This window comes from Spinacia oleracea, chromosome 2 (genome assembly GCF_020520425.1).
Source record: "Spinacia oleracea cultivar Varoflay chromosome 2, BTI_SOV_V1, whole genome shotgun sequence".
NCBI classification, from domain to species: domain Eukaryota; kingdom Viridiplantae; phylum Streptophyta; class Magnoliopsida; order Caryophyllales; family Amaranthaceae; genus Spinacia; species Spinacia oleracea.
In genome coordinates this window covers 64,787,811-64,802,316 of record NC_079488.1, presented here as the reverse complement: position 1 = coordinate 64,802,316, position 14,506 = coordinate 64,787,811, and the positions used below count along the sequence as shown (strand labels likewise).

General features: G+C 35.9%; 1 protein-coding gene across 1 annotated transcript; it reads left to right on the top strand.

The window, feature by feature from the left end:
* Positions 1-1,889: 1,889 nt before the first annotated feature.
* LOC110792055 (obtusifoliol 14-alpha demethylase-like) lies at positions 1,890-13,624 on the top strand. Its single transcript, XM_021996846.2, has 2 exons — positions 1,890-2,424; positions 12,459-13,624. The coding sequence occupies exons 1-2, from the start codon at positions 1,942-1,944 to the stop codon at positions 13,452-13,454; spliced, it is 1,479 nt and encodes a 492-aa protein (XP_021852538.1). The 5' UTR covers positions 1,890-1,941; the 3' UTR covers positions 13,455-13,624.
* Positions 13,625-14,506: the final 882 nt, after the last annotated feature.

Here is a 14,506-nt window from a genome sequence, read left to right as displayed (position 1 = left end):
CTGAGCGCGCGCGCGCATAGGCGCCCCTCGTGGGCTACCGTGCGTGTGTGTGTTTGTGTTCATGCACGATTCCTAAAGCTATTAGGATTTGGTATATGATTAAATTCCTAATCCTAAAAGGATAAATTAATTAATTAGAGTTCTTATAGGATTCTAGTTTAATTAATTCGTATCCTAGTAGGATTCCAATTCCCTTTCCATACCTCTATAAATAAGAGCCTAGGGTCATAATTTATAGATACAATTGAAGTATTCTAAAGGTAAGTTTTTGAAAGAAAAATTCAGCCATACACTTGCTACACAATAGCCGAAAATTCCTAGTAACCTTAACGGCGATTCTAGTTGGTCAAACTTGAGGCGGATCCGGACGTATTGTGGACTATCTACGGAGGGACGACACTTGGAGTCCTGAAGACTTGTTCTTGTTCGGTTCGGGCGCAGCTAGGGAGGGCATGCTACAAAGTGTATGCACCTAAATTATGCTAAATGATTATGTGTAAATAATATATTTCCTGGCATTAAGGTTTTTACGCATGATTTATGTTTTGTCATATGTATCATAACCTAACAGAAAGGAGCTCAGTTGAGCGCGAGAGGTGCTAATTTGTTTTGAATTAGTTTAAACGAATATTGCAGCGAATTTTTTTTTACCCGGGTTATTGAAGGGGGCTTTAACATGTACGCTGCAATAAAAACGAGCTATTACAGGGGGCTTTTAAAATGTACGCTGCAATAAACTTTTTTGCAGGGAACGATTAAATTGTACACTGCAATAACCCTTTAAAGGGTTTGACCCGCGTTGACTGACTGGTTGTTGAAGCGTATTAATACATGTACGCTGCAACAAGGGGGCTGCAACAGGGGTTTTTTCTACTAGTGAGTTGTTGTTCTTTGGTTGGTTCAATGTCTGCGTCGTATCCTTCCGCTTGGTCTGGTTTTCTGTTCGCAATGCCTCCCGTCGGTTGGTTTATCCTGCTCATGTTTTGGCTACTTTGGCTCGTCGTCGCCAACTTCTTCATCATCAATTTTAGTTGTTTTTCTTTAGTTTCTAGTTGTTTCTTAGTTTGTTTTTATATGCATGTTTTGTTGCTTTTCTAGTCCTCTTGTCGAAAAAAACAAACATGTTTCCACGACCTTTTTTTGGATGTGAATAATTCCACTAAAATATACATTGTTTAGATTCGGGAACTCTCAACATCAAGCAAGCTTGATGCGAAAAGTGTTTTTCGATGCATTTGCATCATTCAAAGCCAGTGGAGATTTTCCCAATTTAATTTTGTGTTATAATTGTTGGAATTGGAGAATTGATGAGAGGATCGATCTAACCGTTTTAATCTAGTTCGTCTTTCCTTTTATTATCAACCTTCACATAAAAACACATACCAAATACGAGAATTACTTCTCTTTATAAGGTTATTTTGTAGAGAGGAGAGCAGATATATACGTAGCTTCTAATTATCCAGAGGAATTTAGAAGATCGATTCTCTTTAATTGTGATAGTCATATGAGCTGAGATTTCACTTATTCGTCTATATAAGTACTTTAAGAATACCAACTTTTATAAATATGTATTAACTATACAAATTTACCGTATAGTATATGTTAGCAACACCTGTTTTTAGAGAAGTCATTATCATACATGATAGTTATCGTATTATTTTCATTCAAATTTGCATAGACGACTTCAGAAAGTATCCTATATCCTCCTAATGATTTTTTAATACAAGTAATAAATGAGAAAATGCCGATAATGATCGCAATATAAATTATTTTAATTGTCGTGAATCACACATTGAATTAATTATCGATCTAAATCATGTATCATCACGTTGGCAATTTAGTTTTGTACGCAACATATTATATATTTACAGTACGTACGTATGTACGTAGTTGTAAATAAAGTCTTGAATAACCCAAAAAAACATCAAGAAATTAAAAGAAATGATGAACAATAAGGTGCAATTGTTGAATGCAGTGCTTGTGATTGTAACAGCTATAGTATCAGTGAATTTTATAGTGAAATGGGCATTGAAAACATTAATTAGCAGGAGGATTAAACGCCGCCTTCCACCGGTGGTGAAAGGGCGTCTGCCACTAATCGGTGGCGTGGTTCGGTTCGTAAAGAACCCCATAAAGTTGCTTGAGGAGGAGTATGAAAATCTAGGAAGTGTATTCACATTAAATGTGGTGAACAAGAATATTACTTTCCTACTTGAACCTCAAGTATCTGCTCATTTTTTTACGGCAACTGAGTCTGAACTCAGTCAGAAAGAGGTTTATCGCTTTACCGTCCCTATATTCGGACCTGGGATTATCTACGATGCGGAGTACTCTGTTCGCCACCAGCAGTTTCGCTTTGTTGAAGATGCTTTCCGAGTCACTAAACTTCAAGGTTTTGTTGATGATCTGCTTGAGGAAGTACAGGTTCGTCTTAATTACATTTTCATTTTTCTTGGCTTTCTTTAGATCGAGATGGATTAATGACGTATTACTTTTAGATGTCAAAGGATTTTCATTTATGTTCTTTAGTGGCATTAAATGAAAATTAAAAACACACTAAATTTATAGTGTTTCACTTCGAATGACTTACATTTACATCTGGACTACTTAAGGAAGAATTATGGACTATTTAGGCCCTGTTTAGTTCACCTTATTTCAGAACCTTATTACTTATTTCAGATTTAATCAGATCAGATCAGACCAGATCAAATCAGATCAGAAAAAATAAGTCCAGTTCAGATCAGATCAGAAAAATTAAGTTCAAATCAGACCAGATTATTATGATGATTATTATTATTATATATTTATACCATTGTTATTATATTTAATATTTATTACTATCATTGCTTTAATAAAAAAGAATGTTGTTGTCGGTGCAATTAAAATCTATTACTTAAGGCATAAAAAAACATTAACAAAACATTCAAATTCATCATGTCCAAATTAAAACCATTAAGTCTAGATTAGAAACGATATGATCAAGTCATGGCCATATCAAAACTGGTTTTTATAGATCAAAACCATTATATATCTAGACCAAACTGATAAGATCAGATAATATCCAAATCATAACTGATCTGTACAGATCATGTTCAAATCTGCAAAGATCTTGTCTACATCAGAACCGATCCTTACATAACCAATATGTTCAGATCAAAACCGATTTGTATAGATCATGTCCAGATCAGAATCGATATGTCCAGATTATAACTAGTCTAGATATCGACTCTGTACAGATTATGTTCAAATCAGAATTGATCTGCAAAGATCATGTCCATATCAGAATTGATTTATACTGATCATGATCAGATCAGAACTGGTCTATACAGATCAGAACTGATATGGACAGATGATGTCCAGATCATAAATAATCTGTACAGATCATGTCCAGAGCAGAACTGATCATGTCCAGATCAGAATAGATCTGTATAGATCATGTCCAGATCATAACTGATCTATACAGATCATGTCCAGATCAGAACTGATCTGTACAGATCATGTCAAGATCAGAACTGAACTGTACAGATCATGTCCAGATCATAACTGATCATGTCCATGCAGAACAAATTTGTACAAATCATGTCCAGATCAGAACCGATCTGTACAGATCATATCTAGATCAGAACTTATATGTCTAGATCATAACCGATATATCTAGATCATGTCTAGGTCTATCTAATATAAGGAATAGTTAAATCATGAGCAAAGTCAAATAAATAATAACAATATTATAAATTTGTGTAACATTTATTTTACACGTAAGTGTTTAATATAAATAAATGTAGATTTTTGTTTAAACTTAATTATGAAGAATCAGATCAGATCAGACCAGATCAGATCAGGCCAGATCAGATCAGAAAAAATAAGTTCAGATCAAATCAGATCAGAAAAAATAAGTTCAGATCAGATCATAACAGAAGAAATAAGGTGAACTAAACAGGGCCTTAATCTCTTCACTTTTAAGGAAGAATTACTAGTAAAAATGGTCAAATTTTTATGCTTAGATCTAATTTCTCTCTCTATTTATTGTGTTTCTATCACTAGGAAATTTACAAAAACTAGAAATAGGTTTAATTAGGTTCATATATTTACTCCGTTCCAATATCACCGCATCATTTTACCTTTTAAGCAAGTTTTTCAAATATTGTAACATTTTCATTATACTACCTCTGTTTCATAATGATCTTTAAAGTTACTATTTGACAAAATATTAAGACAAATGAGATAAAGTGTGTAAAATGATGGGTAGAGTGTAATAAAATATAGATAAAGTAAGATAATTGATTAAAATGATGGGTGGATGTAAAAAATAAATTAATAAAGTAAGAGAAAATTAGTGGTAAAATGTGAATTTGAAGGATAAGGAGAGTAAGATGGTACATTTTCATGTTAAAAAATAAAATAAAGCAAAGTATAAAAGAATATTATAAAACAGACAGGCCCGGCCATGTACCTGCTCAAAGTGGGACACGGCAAAGGGTCCCCAAGTAAAAATAGCCCAAAATCGAGTGAAATGGCCCAAAAAATACTCAAATGTTGAATATAAAAGTAAAAATAAAATTACTTCTACCAATATAGGAGTCGACTTAGACATTTAGCTAGTTAGCAATATCACGTGTAAGTTGTAACTAAAGAGGGGCCCATCTATTCATTGTTTCAATGTCACTCCCATGCAAGGTCACTAATTGTCAGAGAGCTTTCTTTTTTTTTTCTTTTTTTTTGACGATTATTTTTCTCATTTTCTTCATGTTTTCAGTTTTTACTTATATTAAGTAGAAAAAAATTACAAAATATATAGGGCCCTATATTTTAGCATGGGAAAATTTAGCACAGGGCCCCAAATTTGTTTGGACCGGGCCTGAAAACAGAGTAAAATGGAATGTTTAAAGATCATTTTAAAACGGAAATAATGAGAAATAAAATACGAAGTACTTCCTCCGTTCCGGAATACTCGACCCGGTTTGACCGGTACAGAGTTTAAGGGACTTGAATTGACTTATTTAATTTAATAGGTAGTAATTGATAGTGGGGTATTATTTTAATGTAGTTAGTGGGAAATGTGTAAAGGGGTGGGGTTGGGGAAGAGTAGGGATTGGATTTTTAATTATTTTTTGTATGGAGTAGGGGGTAGGTGGGTTAATAGGGGTGGAGTGAGAAATAATATAATATTGTTAGCATATTTCCAATTTTAGAAACAGGTCAAGTATTAAGAGAAGATCCGATAAGGAAAACAGGTCCAGTATTCCGGGACGGAGGGAGTAGTAGATATCCATACATCTTAACCTCTCCTGATTTATTTAATGCTTGCAATTAAATTGGCAAATTTGTATTTTGATTTTTCTCTCTCTTGTTTTAACTGACTACCAAATTTTTTTGACATAACCTACACGGGAATTAATATCGGAACGAAAAAAGTAGTACAAAATAGCTGGTAATAGTAAAACAAGGGTGGGGACTAGGACTCTAGGAGGCCATGTAGCCCAAAACCTATAGGAGCTGATTATTTATGGTTATTGATTTATTTTCCTTACACAAAAGTTGTTACAAGTTAGTTAGTCCTAGTCAGCAAGTTGTTAGGCTAAGCTTGTAGTATTGTTGTATTTAAACTGCTGCTTTCTCTTTTCTTCTTCCTCACGAGATTCAGTTAATGAAAACTGATAATTCTCTCCAAAATATCTTCATGCTTGCGCTTAGTTTCTATATGGTATCAGAGCTTAATCTCTGGTAAGAGATTGAGGTTGCTTGATCTTGAGGTTTTTCTCATATTATTAACAGATTAAAGATCTGTTTTCGATCATCTTATCTGAAAATTTGTTGCGAAAATTTCTGCGATTGCGAAATTTTCTTGCGCAAAGTTATAGAATCAGATTGATTGTTCACCTAAGATTGTGATGGCGTTTGATGATTCAGAAGAAAATCAATCACAAACTCAAAACAACAATATGAATCAAGGAGGTAATAGTGATAATCTTGATCCTTATTTCATTGCAAATTCTGATAATCCGACTTCTGCATTAGTTGCTGTAGTATTTTCTGGTACAAATTTTGTGCGATGGAGCAGAAATGTTAAACGAGCCTTAATTGCTAAGAACAAGGAGGGTTTCATCAATGGTGAGATAGCTAAACCTGCAATTAATCATAAGGATTACTTAAAATGGAAGCGTGCTGATTTTATGGTAATCAGCTGGATCTTAAGCTCAATGAATCATGATTTAGCTGATGATTTTGGATACATTGACACTGCTGTGGAATTATGGAGAGAATTGACTGAAAGATTTGGTCAATCCAATGGACCATTGATCTATCAGCTGAAAAAGGAGATTGAGAATTTGACTCAGCAAAACATGACTATTGTCAGTTATTATGGAAAACTGAAGAAACTTTGGGATGAAATGCAGAATTTGAGGGCATTTCCTACCTGTTCTTGTGGTGCTTTGTTACAATGCAGTTGTAACTTCATGAAGAAGGTAGCTGAATTTGAAGAAGAAGACAAGATGATGAAATTCCTACTTGGTTTGAATGGTGGATTTGAAAACACTGTGACTAATGTTCTGTCAATGGATCCATTACCTAGCATAAACAGAGTATTTTCTATTACTCAACAGATTGAAAAACAGAAAGAAGTGTGTCATGCTGCAGTGGAAAGCAATGCTATGAATAGTAGTGCAATGGCTGCACAGGCTTACAGAAGTGTTGGATCAACACAAGGGAAGAAAGATTGGAAAGATCTGAAGAAAGATAAAATGAACAGGCAGTGTACACATTGCAAAGGAAAGGGTCATACTGTTGACCAGTGTTTCAAGATCATTGGATATCCTGATTGGTACAATACAATCAAAGCTTCCAAGGGAAACAGTTCACAAGGTGGCAGAATTGCTGCAAATGTTCATACTAACATTGACTTTGCAGACTGTCCTCTGGATGATACTGGAGCTGAAAATACAACAGTCAACAATGAAATGCTGAATGCTATTTGTCAAGAGGTCATGAAGGCCATGAAAGGCAAGCAGTCACAGAACAACACCAACAATGGAATGGCTTGTTCCTATGCAAACTATGCAGGTATAATATCTCATTCCCTCAACTGTTCTGTGAATGAAATGCTTGATGATTGCTTGTGGATTGTGGATTCTGGTGCATGTGATCACATGACTTATAATGAACATATGTTAACCAACATAAGAACACTTAAAAATCCTGTTAAGGTTGGATTACCTGATGGATCTCAGTTAACTGTTGAAATCATGGGTGATGTTGTTTTGAGTGATGATCTGGTTCTGCACAATGTTCTGCTGGTTAAAGGTTTCAAACACAACTTGTTATCTGTTGGTAGATTGATAGAACACACTGGCATTAAAGTTGAATTCACCACTGTTGGGTATACTTTCCAGGACCCATCTAAATCTGTCTTGATTGGCACTGGAAAGAGGACAAATGGACTTTACTATTTTGTTGCAAATTCTGGAAATAAGCAGTCAAGTATTGGCATACAACAAGGAGAGGCTACCCAACATACAAGTTGTAATACTGTGGGAAACCTAGTTGATGTGAACCAGTTGGTTTTACCAAATAAAACTAGTACTAGTATCTCTGTAAATAAGGAACAGCATAGAGTTGATCTTGATTTACTGCATGCTAGGCTAGGACATGCTTCTTTATCCAAGATGAAATATGTTAATGCTGATTTTTGCAAAGGAATAACTGAATACAATTGTGGTGTATGTTTTAGTTCAAAACAACACAAGTTTCCTTTTGGTGTGAGTGAAAACAGATCACTTGCATGTTTTGACTTAATACACATGGATCTATGGGGTCCTTATAAAGTCAAAAGTTTGGATGGGGCATCCTATTTTCTTACTATCCTTGATGATCACAGTAGAACTACATGGACATTCCTGTTGCATAACAAAATGCAAACTGAAAAAGTCATATCTGAATTCTTATCCATGGTTGAAACTCAATTTAACACCAAGGTTAAGAAAATCAGATCTGATAATGGGACTGAAATAGTCAAAGAGTCATGTAGATCCTTGTTTGCTGCTAAGGGTATCCTACATGAGAAAAGTGTGCCATACACACCTCAGCAAAATGGCAGAGTTGAGAGAAAACATAGGAGTCTTCTTGAAATAGCTAGGGCTTTGAGATTTCATGCCAATCTTCCTAAGAAATTCTGGGGAGAATGTATTCTGACAGCAACTTCTTTGATTAACATGATTCCTTGCAAAGTGTTAAATTGGAAAACTCCTTTTGAGATCATGTTCCAAGTTCCACCAGTTTATGACAAGCTCAGGGTGTTTGGCTCTCTTTGTTTTGCTCACAATGGTCACATTCACAGAGATAAATTTGATTCTAGAACTAGAAGATGTCTTTTCATTGGATATCCTGGTGGGTATAAAGCTTTTAAGCTCTATGATTTGGACACTCATACCACATTTGTCTCAAGGGATGTTATTTTCTTTGAAAATATATTCCCATACAAACTGTCTTCTCAATCCAAGTTACCTCCCACTCCTCAATTGGTTCATTTTGGATCTGCTGATGATTCTGGAACTGCTAGAGCACAAGACAACAATGATTTGTTTACTGAGTCTGATACTTCTATTTCTCTTGATTCTTTTCAAAATGTCAATACTGAAAATGACATTTTATCTCCACACAATTCCCCAAACACACCTATTGAATCTCTTTCTTCTCACAATTCTCTTTCTACTTCTGATTCTACTATTTCCCCTCTTTCTGAACATGTTCCTATTCTAAACCCAAACACAGATTCTATACCTGTTTTAAGGAAATCTACCAGACCAATTAAACCTCCATCCACCTTTAAAGACTTTGTGGGTGGCTATGTACCTCACAGAGATAGAACACTTCCACCAAATAGTGCTGACAGTGAATCTCTTTCATTCAATGTCAGCAATACATTTCCCAACATTGATTCTACTTCTACCATGGAACCTGATGATCTCTGGTTACTTTCTCTAGCATTGAATGACTATGATACTTGGGAGTCCCTTGCCTTTTCTGTGTGTGTTTCTTCTTCTGATCCAAAGCATTACAACCAAGCCAAAAATAATGAAAATTGGGTACTAGCTATGGAAAAGGAAATTCAGGCTCTTGAAAGTAATGACACTTGGGATTTAACTGAGCTACCTGAGAACAAGAAAGCTATTGGTTCTAAATGGATTTTTAGAACAAAGCTCAATCCAGATTACACAATTGATAAGCATAAGGCAAGACTTGTTGCTATTGGTTATCAGCAGATAGAAGGCAAAGATTTCAACCAAACTTTCTCTCCTGTGGCTAAACTTGCTACTGTGAGAATAGTGATTGCCCTTGCAGCCATGAAAAATTGGACACTGTATCAGCTTGATGTCAACAATGCTTTTCTGCATGGTTTTCTTGATGAGGAAGTTTACATGACTCCTCCTGCTGGTTACACTAAGGCAAAACCAGGAGAGGTTTGTAAACTCAAAAGGTCCCTATATGGTTTGAAACAGGCATCAAGACAATGGAATAAAGAGCTTAGCAAATTTCTTAAAACACTGAATTTTCAACAGTCAATACAAGATTACTCTTTGTTCACTAGGAATCTTGATGGTGAGTTTCTGGTGTTATTGGTCTATGTTGATGATATACTCCTCACTGGAACTTCTAAATGTCAAATTGATGAGGTCAAAACTGCTTTGGATCAAGCTTTCACCATTAAAGATCTTGGCCAACTAACTTATTTTCTTGGGATAGAGGTACACAGAAATGACAATGGCATCTTCCTTTCTCAAAGGAAGTACATCAATGATATTTTGGTTGATGCTGGCATGGAGGACTGTGATCCTGTTTCTACTCCATTGTCATGTGGATTAAAGCTGTCTACTGATGTTGGTGATCTAATTGCTGAACCTGAGGTATACAGAAGATTGGTAGGAAGACTTTTGTATTTGAGCATCACCAGACCTGATCTGTCTTACTGTGTTCAACACCTCAGTCAATTTGTTCATTCACCAAGAACACCTCATTTGCGTGCTGCCCTGCATGTTCTTAAGTATTTGAAAGGCACTTTAGCTGATGGCTTATGGTACTCATCAAGTTCTGATATGCAATTGTCAGCATACAGTGATGCTGATTGGAGCTCCTGTCAATACAGCAGTAGATCTCTCAGTGCATATGCTGTGTTTCTTGGTCCTAACTTAATTTCATGGAAAACAAAAAAACAGAGAAGTGTCAGCAAATCATCTGCTGAGGCTGAATACAGAAGTATGTCAGCAACAGCTAGTGAACTTGTTTGGATACAAGGCTTACTTGAAGATCTTCAGGTCAACATTCCTCTTCCCATCACCTTGTACTGTGACAACACTTCAGCTGAACACTTAGCTAAGAATCCCATGTTCCATGACAAAACAAAACATCTCAAAAGGGATATGCATTATGTTCGTGAACAAGTAGAAGCTGGCTTCATACACACTAGTCATGTATCAAGCTCTCAACAACTTGCAGATTTGCTCACAAAGCCTTTGGCTTCTTCTCAACATCACTCTTTGTCTGCCAAGCTTGGACTTTTATCTAAAGTCCAGCTTGAAGGGGGAGTATAGGAGCTGATTATTTATGGTTATTGATTTATTTTCCTTACACAAAAGTTGTTACAAGTTAGTTAGTCCTAGTCAGCAAGTTGTTAGGCTAAGCTTGTAGTATTGTTGTATTTAAACTGCTGCTTTCTCTTTTCTTCTTCCTCACGAGATTCAGTTAATGAAAACTGATAATTCTCTCCAAAATATCTTCATGCTTGCGCTTAGTTTCTATAAAACCCAAATCGCGGAAATGACCCGTGCGGACCCAAAGCCATACGAGCGCACAAAACACTCAAAAGAAACCAGTCATAAATTTTGGCCCTTGAAGTTGCAGTCCATTTGTGATGTGGTCGTCCCCTAAAGACAAAACAGAAGTTGTTGCTTCTTGGTTCTCTCTGAGGTTGGAGAGGCGGGATGCTGTGATGTGTGAGCAAACACATCACAACGCCAATCATGCACTATTTCTTTTAAAAAGAGTACCAGTCAAAGGGTACCATTTCGTTAAACAGAGTACCATTTCGATAAAAAAAACATGTACCATTTCATTAAAAATAGGCAAATTTGCCAAAAAGGACCTTTTATAACACAAATTTTGCGAGAAAGGACCTTATATAATTTTTTTTGTGAAAACACACCTTAAAGTAATTTTTTTTGCGAGAAAGGACCTAAGGGATGTTTCCGACATTGACTAAGCTTTTCCAGCCATTGACTTGCACGTGAGCAGCACGTGTGGCTTACGTTGGCTAAAGACATTGATTTTCCCGAGTCTTGAATTTTCAAATTGATTTTATTTCGATTTTTTTTTCAACTTTAGGTTTTAAAGCTTAGAATTTTGGAGGAAAATTGGGTGTGATTAGCAAAATAAAGTCACACGTGCTTCTCACGTGCAAGTCAATGGCCGAAAAAGCTCAGTCAATGCCAGAAATTTACTTTTGGTTGTTTTTCGCAAAAAAAAATTACATTAAGGTGTGATTTCACTAAAAAAAATTATATAAGGTCCTTTCTCGCAAAAAAAATTTACATTAAGGTGTGATTTCCCAAAAAAAAAATATATAAGGTCCTCTCTCGCAAAATTTGGGTTATAAAAGGTCCTTTTTAACAAATTTGCCTTAAAAATAGTACCATTTCATTAAAAACAAAGTACCATTTCGATTAAAACATGTACCATTTCGTTGGATTTTTTTACTGTTATATTTTTACAAAAATATAACAGACCGTGATTTTTACTTCCTCGATTCTTTCTTTATCTTGTGGGCTCGCTGTTGAGCTTTGTAATGCCCAATGCAGGACTTTCAAAAACCAATCCTATTCCAAAAATCAACATTAAATAACCGATATCCGAATCAGATATATCCGAAAAATTAGGATGTCAAAACTAACCCAAGCCGATCCGATATTGGCTCGAAATCCCATTTAAAAAGTTAATTTTTAATCGAACTGATCCCGCATCAGGTCTTATAGCAACCCGAAAAACGATTATGACCATAATCGACCCGATATACGATTTGACTTGACCCATCAAGTAAGTGGTGCACTTTGACTAGCACAGAAAGTGGGTAAACCCAAACCAGTTCAAACTGGATATGAGATTTGACCTGAACATAAATTACCCAAAGTGAAACAAACTCGAACTCTAAACAATATGACTCGACTTCATCTGAAGTCAAAGTTATCCGTCCCATAATATAGTGTATGTTTTCCCTTTAAAGTGTCCCAAAATATTATGCCTACTTTAATTAGCACTTTCCTATTTAATCATCTAATTTTCGCCCAACATAACCTTATCAAACCATTCAAATACGAAACCTTTTTATATATTGCATATATAATCCTATTATGATACTCCGTATATATTTTCTTGACATAGTTAATGGGTTATTTTTCATGTAAATACAGGAGTATTTTTCAAGATGGGGTGATAGTGGAGAAGTAGATTTGAAACAAGAATTGGATAATCTGATAATCTTAACAGCAAGTAGATGTTTTCTTGGTCGAGAAGTTAGTGAAAGTATTACAGAAGAAATAACATCCCTTATAAACGAAATAAATGTAGCAAAAGGACCTGTTACTATGATGTTCCCTTATCTACCCATCCCAGCTCATCGAAACCGAGATAAAGCCCGAAAGAAACTAGATACTATCTTGTCAAAAATCATAGTTTCTCGAAAAAGCTCTGGAAAATCAGGAAATGACATGTTACAGACTCTGATAGACTCAAAGTACAAAGACGGGCGAGCAACCACAGAAGCAGAGATTACAGGTATGCTCATCACCTCTATCTATGGCGGTCAGCGTACAACTTCTGCAACAGCTATTTGGACAGGAGCTTACCTTATTCATTACAAGAAATTCTGGTTAGCTGCTACAGAAGAGCAAACAACATTAATGAAAAAGAATGGCAACACTATAAACTACGATGTTTTAGTTGGAATGCAAGTGTTGTATCGCTGTATTAAGGAAGCTTTGAGACTACGCCCTTCTGTACCGTTACTGTTGCGCCAATCTCACAGGGAATTCAGCGTTGTTACTCGAAAGGGTGAGAAATATGACATACCAAGAGGTCATATTGTTGCTGCTTCACCTGTGTTGTCTAATCGTCTTCCACATATTTACACGAATCCTGATGATTATGATCCTGAAAGGTATTGTATTGGAAGGGAAGAGGATAAATTGGCTGGTCCATTTTCTTTTACTTCGTTTGGTGGAGGAAGACATAGCTGCCTAGGTGAGGCGTTTGCGTATTTTGAGTTGAAGACTATATGGAGCCATCTGTTGAGAAACTTTGAGCTTCACTTGATTTCTTCATTTCCAGAGACTGATTGGAATGACATTGTTTGGGGTGTCAAAGACAAGGTCATGGTTCGGTACCAGCGTCGAAACCTTGCTTATTAACATATCCCATCCATCGATGATGTTTTATTGTATTGTGTCTAGCGTTGTATCGTGTATTGGATCATCGTTCTATATATCCTCCAAAACCATTATGTATTTTAATTCACTTTAAATCCTCTGTTCCTAACCATATGTTACCATCGGTGAAATAAAATAAATGGTTATCCGTGTGTCTTTATTGGTTCGTTTTTTTAGTACCTTTATAATACTTTTGGTACTAACTCCTCATAGTAGAACAAAAAAAAATAAAAACTTTTGGTACTCTCTACTGAGTCAATTGTATAAAAATACAGAGCCAATAGTATCAAAAATTAAGCCTCGGGTGTCACTGTCCGAATGTTTTGACATCGGAACCGTGCGACAAAATCTTGCCTATTGATGGCAAGGATACAAGCCTTGTGCGAAATGAGTGTCTTGTGACTCGTAGGTACACGAGTAAGCGTCTGATTCTGAAGGGGTGCTCTTGCCTATTGGCGACAAGAGCGAGGGACGAGGGTCGACCAGGGCGCTTGTGTGCGCACAGCAGGCACAAGCGGGACCTGCTACGAGAATTTATCTGTTTGTGGAACTTTGTGGGATTTGGGATGCTTTAGAGAAAATGATGGCACAATATCTATAAAGGCATATAACAAAACACAAGCAATAAAGCGATGACAACAATTGGTGAGAAGTAGGAATTCATTCATTCATACCCCTCATAGAGGTTTATTTTGAATTAGCTACAAACTACTAGTGAACATTGGATTTGACAGTAACATAATAATTCTAACTAGATCCTAGAAAACTATTAGAAAGATCTTAGAAAGCACTAGATAAGCAAAATACAAGTAAAGGAAGGTTGGATTCTAACATCCTCCCCCACTTAAGCTATCGACGAACTCGTCGACTTACAAGAATTACAATGGATAAAAGAAAAAGCTCTTATTCTAAACTTTGTAGTCTTTTCTGCGCCGTTGGTTGATGGCGGTTGTTGGAGTCTTCCTTGATCTTCTTGTCTTGTTTCCGGTGGAGTCTTGTTGAATTGGTTTTGGTGCTTCTTGTGAATCCAAATC